The sequence below is a fragment of the Anopheles aquasalis genome, chromosome 2, assembly GCF_943734665.1.
Source record: "Anopheles aquasalis chromosome 2, idAnoAquaMG_Q_19, whole genome shotgun sequence".
In the NCBI taxonomy this organism is placed as follows: domain Eukaryota; kingdom Metazoa; phylum Arthropoda; class Insecta; order Diptera; family Culicidae; genus Anopheles; species Anopheles aquasalis.
The window spans coordinates 36,465,001-36,477,500 of record NC_064877.1 but is presented as its reverse complement, the minus strand read 5'-3'; the positions used below and the strand labels follow the sequence as shown (position 1 = coordinate 36,477,500).

Here is a 12,500-nt window from a genome sequence, read left to right as displayed (position 1 = left end):
CGGCGAGTTTGGCAGTTATGGTAAGACTAAAAAGGAAAAAGGAAGCTTCATGAGCGACCAGACTGATCTGCATCCCTTGCCCTTTCTTTCCGTCTCTCGCAGGATCGGGATGTACAACGGCATTCATTCGCATCTTTGCTGCCGTTGGCATGGCCACCAAGCTTCAAACGATGACCACCGAAGCGGTTAAGCGTGGCCTGTCGATGGCCGTTGATTCTGGCAAACCGATCGTGGACTGTTTGAAACAAGCCGGTATCGAAGATATGTCCAACCTGAAACGGGAACACTATCTGCAAAACGAACGACTTCACTAAAGCCAGCTAGCGAGCTTGTCCGGGAGTTCAATGGTGCCAGCGACTTAGCCGAATATAACCGGGGTTCGGGAGGATTATTTCTTCATCAGACCAGCTAACCAGAAGCCTATCGGTTGACCATGAAAAGGGAAGGAATTGAGCTTCTGTTTCATTTGCTTTCATTCCCACACTATGTTGATAATCTAAAGACAGCCGAGGTCAGCACAGTTTGTTGACGAGATGAGTTAGGTCAATGCGCAGGACGAATGGTTTTGTTTAATTATTGAATGAAATAAAGCTAAATTGTGTTTCATTGAGTTATGATGAGCGAGCAAACAAAAGACTTCTTAGCAACATCGATCGTAATACACATTTATTAAGCAGTTAAGCCAGGAAATGAGCCTAATGAGCTTCATCCTATTCGAAATTCGCGACTAAGCAAAAGCATTTCAGTGGGCGACATCTTGGGCATGGGAATCATAGCTATTTTAGTTACAAAATTCAATAAAACCCGTTGCTCTTCTGTTGCGGTACAATCGAAAGCGATAATAAGCCACTTCCATGACGAGCACGAACGCGGAGAACACAATCGATGCCAGCATCATGATCATCGGCAAGCGCAAGTGGTCCATTTCGATGTAGTCGAAAACCTTTGTTTTGATGCATGATTTTGAGTGTGAGATAAACTTTTCCTGCAAACGGTTGATCGCACCATTGGAGTAGTGTCGAAGAATCCTGTCAGTACGGGTAACAGATAGACAGGAAAAATGGAAGGAGAGACTGATCGAATGGTTGTCGAAAAAAGGGCACACGAAAGAATTACTCACTCCAAATTAATCATTTTCTTGTACCCATCAAACGGTTCCACGTGTATGCTTATCAACTGGCACAGACCATGCTCGCTGATTTCGGTAATCTACAATGGAAAGTTAGATTGTACCTAGGAAAGGATTCTCGTGCACTATGCCTACCGCGCAGCTTTGGTTTGCGAATAAATTAGCTATCACCCTACGGGCCACGCTCTGTGAGGCTAGTAGTCCATACTTAGAGGAGAGAACTCGTTGCAAACCCGCGGCTAAGGTACCAACGGGGAGCGTTGCATCGCGTTCCGTGCGTCGCAGCACTTCAGCAATCGAAGGATTATGCATCTGTAAAGCAGGTGCGAGCAGGTTAATCGCAACAATAATCTCGAAATAATGAACGGTAGTGCTTTATAAAATAGCCTCGTATTTAAAACGATCACATATTGGCCATAATTTTCCTTTTTTCCTTCCTCCACGTGGTAAGAATGATGGACAAATCAGAAATATGACTACAAAATACTTAATCAAAACCACCTGTTCTGCATTAATTGATCACATACCAATTAAACTAAACTGAAAATAATAATTCTTCTTATTGTATTATTTTCTGCTTCTCAAATTGAAATAAATGGGATATTAAACAGCAAAACAAATATGAATTTTATGCTAATCAATTAAAATGGGCACACGAATCCGCGTTTTGATGTTTCATTCAATATCGCCGCTAATCTTCATTCATCAGTTAACCCTCGGTTGGGCACCCGGGTACCCGGGTACCCATTTCAAGTTTCAACGAAAAAATGAATGCCTTCCCGTTAACATTTTTTTACGAAACTCCGGATCCCCAAAGAACAACTCATTTCAAGCCGAATTGGCGTTGAAATTGTTTTGATAACTCATATTTAAAGGTAATTATGGCCCGATGAAATTAACACCCGCCCAGTGGCACCCGGGTACCCGGGTACCCCATACGTTGGCTATGCACATGGGCTATGTTTATAAACACAAAACAACACTTTTTATCAACATTTATCCATGTTGACGTGTTTATTAATCGTTGATTAGGTAAACTACAATATTTTGATGAAAATTTCATTACGTTTGAGCTTTTGAACGAGCAATAGGAGAAAAATAATCAACATATTTTGAAACCTTTTATGTGCCATTTAAATTATATATTATTTCTCAAACTGATTAAAAATGGTTCGTATAGTGTAATTTTCTTAACATATGAGTAAATTATACACTAATCTTCATCAAAAAGGGTTTAGGCGGCATTTTAGTAGACCACAGAGACCAATATACATGGTGCGTTCAGAAAATGATGAGACTGGATTTTTCCTGACGAAACGGTTTGAGATAAGGTATTGAATTTTTCACGCCAACATAGAGGCAGGATTTAGCTATTCAACGCACTTTATTTCATTCGGCTATGACAAACTGAAAGAAAATGGGACGATTTTTCGAGAAACATGTTTTTAGCTGATGTAACATCGTAGAATGCCCCCTGTCTATGGACCACTGGTACAGCCCATCGCGGACCTCTTCCTGCCACAGAGCACGCAAACAGAAATGTATGAGGAATTGATGAATTACTAACCCCAACGGAATGTTTTTCTGTAGGTCCGGATGATCCGCGCCAGACCAATGGCCCATACAAAGGGGACATTCTACGGTGTTACATCAACTAAAAACATGGTACACGAAAAATCGTCCCATTTTCTTTCAGTTGATCATAGCCGAACGAAATAAAATGCGATTGATAGCTAAAACCTTCCTCTACCTTATCGTAAAACATTAAACACGTTATCTCAAACCGTTTTGTCAGAAAAATCAATTCTCATTACTTTCTGAACGCGCCATGTAGCAACTGGTCTGATCTCGTAGCTCAATTGTGCCCAATTAACTCAATTGTTTATGACTCAAAAGTGCCTTATGACAATTCAAAACTGATTTATTCAAAGAAATCAATAATTTCAAAAACATATTTGCTGGAAAATTCGATCACTTCACGATCTTATTGCTTGCTTTACGACGTACGCGGTACAGAATGACCGTACGAAGGGGTATCAATGCATTGTGTTCATTATTTTTATTGTTTTTATTGGATTTTGTTATGATTTTTAAAGAAAAATACGTTCCGAAGACTCTTAAATTAGTTCTAGAACAGCATTTTTATCATAAAACTGATACAAACGATGATACAAGAACATAACAATGCAATGCACATAAGTGGGGTACCCGGGTACCCGGGTGCCCAACGAAGGGGTAAACGCCGGGTGCCCAACCGAGGGTTAATCGAGGCGCACTGAAGTGAAACGTGAGAAAAGGTGACGGGCCGGACCCAACTATGACTGATCGCTAAGGCGATTAATTTCGTACCGGAGCTTAACACTCGTCTATCCTTCGATTGATGATTATTTTCTAAATTGGACCTGATATAGATGCGATCAACGGACGAAGGATCGTTTAACGGTTGACTGAGAGAGATGAAATGAGCAGCTCAGAGAGGCGTAAAATATGGCCAAACATCTAGCCTCACACGCAACGTAGTCACGCGTGTTGGACACTCCTTTGAGGTGGCTGCTGCTGTGTTTTCAACAACAGAAAGCTACCAGGTCAAATACCCAAACGATTCGTTTTGAAACAATTGGCTCTTGGTTTTAGCCATTTGATCCCAAAATATTTGCAAAATGTTCAAAATGCTACAACTTAAAAAAGCCATTTCACCTTAACGACTCTTTGTGCTAAACGTTCGCGGAAACGTTTCGATAAAAGCCCTGTTACCAATCAAGCCGTATCGTGAAGTGCCAATCATGCCATTTCAGAGTGCTGAATGCCATTTGAGTCGTTAGATCTTTAATCAAACGATCCGAGGAAGCATTCTTTTTAATGATCGTAACAGGCTCCGACCTTACCGCAGTTCGAACGGGCATATCATCTGAGGACAACCTTCCTGCAACATAAAACGCTTAACACCGTACTCACCAGCTTGGAGGTATCGGTAAGGCCGCCTATATAACCGATACTGTACTCATTCCCCGCCAGCAACCCCTCCAGGTTATCCCACTTGTTGACGTCAACCGAGAGCAGGGAGGTGATACGCGTCAGAAAGCAGCAATAGGTGATGTAGCAAATGCTAAGACCCACGAAAATGATCAACATTGTTGCTAGTGAGTTCGGTCGCACGATCGAACCTTGCTGGGCTACGACGCCGACAAAACAAATCAAAGAATCCGCCATCGATAGTTTCCGTTGTTGCCGATTTCCGGGTCCATACTTTATCGCACAGTTGAACGCGATCCAAAACGAAAAACTAAACAACACGAGCATCAACAACACCGGTTGCAGGACGATCTCCATAAAATCGGCCATTAGCTCCCCGTGATCTGCGCTTTGGTGGCTAATGTAAACATTAATCCTATGAGGGTGAGTAGAAATTCATTAAATATTCTAGCTGTAGTACGCGGAAAAGTTCCCGATAATTACAATTCATGAAATAGCGGCGTAGAGTATCTTGATCTAGCTGTAGGGCTGCTATAGATTCCATTCACGATGGCCAATCGAAATTGGAAATCCGTCAATCGAAGTTTAAAATCGATCTTATAAGGTACAATCGTAGTTCTGTTAGAAAATATACCAGATATTGTCGATGAATAGTAAACTAGTATTAACAGCGTCTCTGAGCATACCTCACATTCCGGAAAAGTGTTATGCTTTGTGCGACCTCCATTGGTGCTATGTTCTGATCGACTGCTGAATACACCATGATGCTGATTCCCGGTTCTAGGTTAAAGAAGTCATTCCGTTGTTCGACCGGTCGGGGTGGAAGGATTATCATTTTCTCTCCTCCTTGCTCCATCACTCCTAGGCCGGCGAAATAGAACGTAGAAAGAATTAGTGTTACTCATTCATGAGCACGTATTATCGGTCACGTGTTAAGAGCGATCACTTATCGCAGCATCCTCTATCATGACCCAGTAATCGCAATCGCACCGACCGGTGCATGTGATCGCGTCCACGTCACCGCCACGATATGCCAAAGGTCGCTCAATGTCCCACCGTGCACCGGTGCATCGTTGGCATCATACGTCATTCCGCTAAATGATGCGCCTGCCACCACCGCCAGCATCACAGAGGTCACACTGAAATTGGTCAATGGCGTCTCACCACAAAACGTGGGCACAGTGGGGCGCGTCTTTGCGTAATGGAGCTACACGATTTGTTTACTCTCGGTACTCGGTACTCGCCGGCTGGTTGAGGTGAACGCCTTACTCGCTCACCTCGCGGCACATGACGACCCTTGTTCATTCGTTCGGTGGCCCGTTTACGCCGAAGCATCATCATCAGCGATGTATCCTTTCCCGAGGCGCTGTGCGGACCGGTTACGCAACCAGTAAGTATGGTCCGGTGTAGTCTGGCACCTCCTCCGCTGACCCACCGTTAGATCATACACCTTAACGCGGTTGAACCCTTTGTCTGGAGTTCAACAGGTCGAAAGTGGGCCGGTGGGGCTCGGGAGATTTAAGATACATGGTACGTGGGTACCACGCCACAGGCCAGCGGTGACATTTATTATCGCGAGATGTGTATGGTGGCCATGATGGGGGTGGGCGAGTGCTATTTTATGGTTACTTACGAATAGCGTTTGATTGCACTTTTGAGTTAGTACTGGTACGAGTACTTCACTCAATTTACTGTTAGAAATGCTCGATTGGGAAACACTAGCAAGAAGCTAAGCGAAATTGAGGACTAATCCGTAAATAAATCCTAATCCGGTGCTATACCTCCTCAAGAAAGCGAGAGTTTTATGAACATGTCGATACAAACTGTTGCAAAAATTTTGCATGCATAAACCTTACAAACATCTCACAAAAGTGTAATTTCTTAAACATCACAAAAAAGGAATAATCATCAGATACACTGTTGAGGTGCCCTTACGCTTGTGACACACCTTAGATGCACTCTCTCTCTCTCTCTCTCTCTCTCTCTCTCTCTCTCTCTCTCTCTCTCTCTCTCTCTCTCTCTCTCTCTCTCTCTCTTCTTGCATACACAAAACGACCAATGCGGTGTGTTAATCCCAAATTACGACCAACGCCAGATGTCGGTGACCCCGATTTTCGGGGCGGGAGGAGGGTTCCGAAAGTCAATTACATCAGTACGCGCCGGTACGGTGTTGGTACATCTAATGAGATGCCCGCTAGTGCGGCGTCGCGCAAGAAGACGGTGAGGGGCATTCTGTAAAGCCCACAATAACCAACACCATGAGGTAAATGGCCACCCGAGGAACGTAGTTTTTGTACTATATTTCACCTTTAAAGTGGTCATAAACATACTTTTTCTACGCAAACAGGCAGGGGAAGGGTTGGGACAAAAGTGAAAGCGTTTGATGGAGTCTCACATCGAAGCCGCCATCGGCATGGTACGGCATGGCGCACACTAACGACCGTTTTGCACCCGATTGGCGCATTCTACCCCAAAAAAAAAAACAGCTACGATCCCTTTTGCGATGCTCAAGGAAGGTTAACCTTCGCGGTGCGTTAGTCCAACATTGATTCGTGCCGTAACATTACGGCGCAGGATTAGCCACGCCAAGATGATGTTGGTGAAGCGCTCGAATCGATTTTAGATTCATTTTCCTGCTTTTTTTGTTCCTCTCACCCTGCGCTTGAGTTGTTATTTTGTGCTAACCACGTGCATGCCACGGCGCCAGACACGGCACAGTCTCAGCACGTGACTGTCGAAGCCCAGGCCCACCGGGCGCGTCCGATACGTACCCAGCTCCACCGATACATCGATCGTTCGGAGACGTGTCGGCAGACGATAGAGTTGCTGTAACGATCCACAAGCCCTCCTCGGGTGCGGCTGTTGATCGCTCTTCTCCTCGCGATTCCCGTCGTTCGATGAGCGTAGCCAGCGATCGTACACCTGCACCCGTGGCTCACGCGTTTCCGGGTGAATCATTTGCATGCGTTGCTCGCGGACCGTCTCGCTCGGCCATTCAAGGTGAACCCGCTCGAACCAGCGATCATCGGAGCAGTACCGCACGGTGTACACGTTCGAATCCGGACGAATCGGCAGCAGACGCAGGAAACGTTGAATCTGCGCATCGTACAGGGTGGCCTCCAACAGGAACAGCCAGCTGTAATGTTGCCAAAAATTGGTCCCTGTGGCAAGCTGCCGCAATGGTCGGTGGAACGGTGGCAGATAGTAAAGGCAGTTAGCGCGTACAAAGTGCGTAGACGCGCGAGTCGCGCCGCTTACCTGTTTGAACAGCTCACTCAACCGCCGCATGTTCTGTTCGCCACTGTCTGACGGCTTCATTACGATCGGCACGATAATCGTTAAACGGTGTATGGGCACCGGGAGACTTACGACGGTGGAGGGTTCAAAGTGACGCCAAACTGCCATTCGATGGCCGCTAGCTGTTAAGCGATCAAACAGCTGCTTGGCGAACGTAGGTCGATCCGCTAAACAAGTGTTTAAAGAGAAGGGAACGCATCGCAGTCATGGAATAGAAGGCGTTTAGTGGCGCGGACCTACCGAGAAATCCGAACGCATCGAGAATCAGCACTTCGCGGCAGTTCAGATGCTCGATCAGTTGTACCCAGAAACGTAACTCGCTGTTGCCAGGAGGGTTAGCAGCATGCTGGGATGCTACCCGGGGCGATGATACAGCCTCCACCGTACGCACAGCCATTGGGTTAAGTGTGAAAATTAGTAACACCTGCCATACAGCAATCACCATCCAGCATGATGAATGACACATCGTCGGCCACGTGCTGCGCTGAACGGCTCAATAGGATAGGAAAGCATAAAATGATGCTGGTTCAATTGACACCCTGGAGTGTCTGTGCTTTTTTCGGTGAGGTGACATCAAAACGAAAAAGACACTAGAGGGTGCCAATTGAACCTGTGGCATGCTGGGCAATTCAGGTTTTTAAATCCAAAATTAACCGCCTGAAAGCCCCTTCCATTCATTGAATTTAAAAAAGTTTTTTATCAGAAAATGTACAGCTGGATTGCAGAACAAACTTCAAACACAAGGGAGTCTAATAATCTACTGTGCTCAAAAGTACAGTAGCATCTATAGGGAAGGAGATCATTCCATAGATTTTCGATAGATTCCATTGATTAGATGCCGAAAACCTTATCAATTCGCAATGAAAATATGCTTGTTTGTCTACTCATCTGTTTGAAAAGGGAATATTTTAAGACATATGGGCAACAATCATCATCAAGGTAGTTTAGTTAATTTGAATAAATTAATCAAACCCATTACCGGTTCTTGACACTAAACTACGCCGAAAAACATCTTTTCGAATCCCTTCCAACCCTTCCCCTACACCGTGGGATCATTAACTTGCATTCGTGAGGTTAGCCTTGGCCCTCTCGATTTTCAGCCCTGCACATATTGGAGTGTCCACTGCGATAAGAAAGCAAATAGTGGAATTTTAATAATTTTAGCTTTTTTGACAGATCGTTTAAACAAAAAACTTGCTTAACTTATGCAGGACCGAGACCGTTCATCGGTCGTTTTATCAGATATTGTATATTTGGACACCTGCGAGGAATAATCAAATCGACCAGGAAGATATCGTAAGTTTCCGGAAACGTTGGGCGACTATTTAATTTTTTTTAAATTCCAACAAAATCGGACCGGTTCTAATCTATTTTCGATATCAACATGTGATGGAAAATAATCAAATAGAGTTTATTTATATTCATGGCACTGTCTATAGATTATGAATTTGATCATGATCTTTTGAATTTTTCTCCAGAAATACTATTCCCAGGAAAAAAAAACAATCGTGTGAAAAACATGATCATGGTCCGCGGAATTGGTGAAAAATCTGCATTTGGCTCATTTTTTGTGAACAGAACGACCCTGCATAACCTTCGTAAATCGATGACTTTTCCAGCAGCATGCGACAGGCGCAGAATGGACCTTGTGTGTCGCACAAGCTTTTGATTAGCTCATCAGTGCCAACATTTGATTAATGCCCCTCCTCATTTATCAATGCCCGTCGTTGCGTTCCTGCTGTGGTAGCGTTTTATTTTGGCGGAAACATATGCGAGAAGCCGAATTCGGTTACATCATTCATCCATCATTCGATAGCAGCATCGCCCGTTAACGATCGTACGCGAGAGATCGTGGCGTTTGCATGCGCACCTAGACCGCTACACGAATTCAAAATCGATACTTAATCTACGTGGATTTCGTTGGGGCACGCGATAGAGGACAATCATCAAATGTGTCCGGATACATAAAACTGCTAACACCGGAAGACTGGCCCGTTGGCCAAGGTAACGTTTCGTTTCATCATCATCACTTCGCCTGCCCTATCGTTAACCGTTTAACTGTGACCAGTCTCGTGTGTGAGTGTGTCTGTGCTTCAAAATTGTTAAACATGTTGTCCAACCGTTTGGTTTATGCTGCCAACAAGGGGTGTAATCGACGCGCCGACTCAGCTCGCACGGTCATGGTCTTGATAAACGAGCCAGACTTACGCCCAGCCTTTCGCCCAAAATCGATCTACTGGATCGCCGCAGGCAGATTAGCAGCGTCGCTAACCGGCAATCTTGTGCTTTACTAGCGCAAACTAGAGCTACCTTGGCTTTTCTATTTCTTCGTTTCTGTGTTGAAAACCGTAACTTTTCCTTTCGTTTCGGTGAAGTAAACCCCTGAAGGCGAACTTCAAGCATGGGAAAACCAAAAGCCAAGAATCCTGTTGTGGACGAGGAGCATCCTAACAAATCGGAACAGGTTTTCCTGGTGGCCGTTAAGAATTTCGTTCTAAAAATAACAGCACAGTGCAGTACACAATCGAGAATCAATTGATAAGAAACGAGTTTGGTTTCGACAGCAGCCATTTGTCGTCGTCCAGCGCGTCGTGCCAACAAACGAGGGAGTTGTTTGCTTTTTGATTTTGCAACATTTGGCAAACCATTTGACCGCTGGCGAGGGTAACCTCGCTGCTACGAAAGCGTGCTACTCAGATAGAAGCAGCATACAATGGGGAGCGTGGACGCATTTCTGCCGGACGCATAATTCGGTTCCCAAAAAAAAGTAAAAACGCCAAAATCCAAATTCATTTCCCTCGATCACCTTGGCGGCAACAGCAGCAGCTCCAGTAGATCAAATCCCAGAGCCCGCTTCTGCAAGCGCATAACCCTGGGCCAATCGAATCGAGCGGACAATGTGCTCCGTTTGAATTAAGATTGATGAATGGCTGCGATCGGTCGCCAAACGAACCAGCGGGGCCTCACGCAGTAACTGCCAATCGCAGTAAAACTCAAACCATATAACAATGACATTCGATTAATTCATCGGAGACTAACAACTGGGACCAGAAGGGAAAGAGAGGGGCCCGGGAAACCCTGGCGAGAGCATCTGTCCTATCCGCCAAAAGGAGGGTTAATGAGCAAGGTTAGTTTCTTTTAGCTAAACATTTCAGCTGACAGCGACTAGAACGGCACTTGCAGATGTAGCAGGACATAAAGATAAAATATTACAAGCATAACCTCACTAGACCACAGATGCAACTCATCTTGACCTTCAGACCCTGGCGTGGGTAAATCAATTGTAGTGTCGACAACTAACGCGCCTGTTGCCCACTACAGCAGCATGATCATCTCCCAGCCCTCGCCGTCTCGTAACTTTTCGCAATCGATCGTAACATCACGCTGCACACCACGATCACCAAACTCATCCAACTCTCATGACCGATGGTCCGATAGGCAAATCTTACCGCACCCCGACCGAAGTCACTAAACGTTACTATTCAAACAGTCTAAAAACCGGTTTCAACGCTACGATATTGCCCTCCATTCCATTCACCCCCACCACCATAAGCTACCTTTGCTGAGCTTTCCTTACGGAACGGAAAAAGGGATTGGCCATTGTAGTACTAGGTAATGGTGCCAAGTACGTCGCCGTTTAGTCGACTTGTGCACTTGAAGCACTTTTCGCTTCAGCTAGTGTTGGTGCCCTCTGATGAGGGATCCACTCTGAGTCTGTCGAGCCCAATATGCACCACGGGAGATCATGAAACATCGTCTTTTGGATCCACTACCTGGCTGATTGTTCCACTCAATGGCCGGTGGGTCCTCCCCTTAACCAAAAACTCATCTAGCATCCTACGAAATCTCACTTTCCTTTTGACTCATGCACCAGGTTTCGGGAGGGCGGGATCGGCGTCTGCCGCGACTCCTTTCCCCCCCACTCGTGTGCTTGGCCATCACCATGCGCCACACGACGGCCACATGGTATGCGTGGTCTGCGGTCTTTCGGTGTGAGCGCCAAGGTGGGCCTCGCTCTACGCACGGCAGGAAACGATATAAAGGCATTTGGACGCCGTGCGCCCGTCTGCTGTTCGTCACTGTACGGCAAGCAGACTACATCGCGGTGCCAGGAATCGTGAAAATCGTGAGTTTGGTTTGGTGGTCGGGGCTTACAGTGTACTAGATCACGTGCTGTGAGGAATTATCGGTGAAAGAGCGAGAGAGAGAGAGAGAGAGAGGAGCGCAGCCCTCTTGGTGCGCCATTGTGAGCACAAAGAAAAGAGTTGCCGATCGGTTGCCGAATTCGTGGGCCGCTTGGGTCCGGAGTGGTCTCGAAGCATAGTGCATAGGGCAGGAGGTCCGGAGGCCATCAATCCCGCCAGAGTGTTTGTGTGAGTGAGTGTGTGAGCAGAGGAAGAAAAACGGGGGAGGGAAGTGTTGGTCCAGGACGGGCGTCGATCATTACAAGCCGCTTCAAGATGACGGTCGGTGTAACGAGTACGCTGCAATTCATCGCCGGCAATTCGGCACAGTACATGAAACCGGGAGAGGCCAGCGAGCAGCAATCGCCTGCAGGCACGATGGCCACATCCAGGCTACCAACGGACACCAACAACAACAGCAACAACAACAGCAACGAGATGGAGGATGATCAGACGGTGAGCAACAAGGATATCGACAGCTATCTCAAGCACTACAACCGCTGGCAGCAGTCCGCTTGGGGCCATCGCATGACGGTACTGCTGAAGCGCTGGACGGGCTACGAGTTTGATGCCGAAATCAAGTGGAACAATGTGCTGATGATCGGCCTCTTTCACGTGATCGCCATATGCTCATTCGCGTATTACGTCTGGCAGGCCACCATCGTGTCCTACGTCTGGGGTAAGTAAAAATGTTCGCCGCCGACCGCCGCGAGTGACAGTACCTGGCCAACCTTGCCCAGCTCCAGTCTACTTTCGTGATTAGCCATTGCGCCTAGGATCACAAAAAAATCCATTCCATTCAAGGTCCACAGCAACAAGAAAAACCTCCTTATGTTTCTAATCCAAAACTGGTAGTACACTGTTTTAGAAAAAAAGTGTTTGCTGTTGCCGGAGCATGAAAACATTGATCAGTGTTG

General features: G+C 46.1%; 2 protein-coding genes across 2 annotated transcripts in view; both read left to right on the top strand.

The window, feature by feature from the left end:
• Window positions 1–617, top strand: part of LOC126570780 (acyl-CoA Delta-9 desaturase) — a 5,398-nt gene extending 4,781 nt beyond the window's left edge. The window contains exons 4-5 of the mRNA XM_050228770.1: window positions 1–20; window positions 103–617. The exon at window positions 1–20 is cut by the window's left edge and continues 476 nt beyond it. Of these exons, the coding sequence (XP_050084727.1) occupies window positions 1–20; window positions 103–314 (232 nt within the window). The 3' untranslated portion in view covers window positions 315–617. The remainder of the gene's footprint in view (window positions 21–102) is intronic.
• Window positions 618–11,485: 10,868 nt separating this feature from the next.
• The window catches only part of LOC126569986 (acyl-CoA Delta-9 desaturase-like), a 5,789-nt gene continuing 4,774 nt past the window's right edge, over window positions 11,486–12,500 (top strand). Inside the window, exon 1 of the mRNA XM_050227421.1 lies at window positions 11,486–12,262. Coding sequence (XP_050083378.1) covers window positions 11,860–12,262 — 403 coding nt within the window. The 5' untranslated portion in view covers window positions 11,486–11,859. The remainder of the gene's footprint in view (window positions 12,263–12,500) is intronic.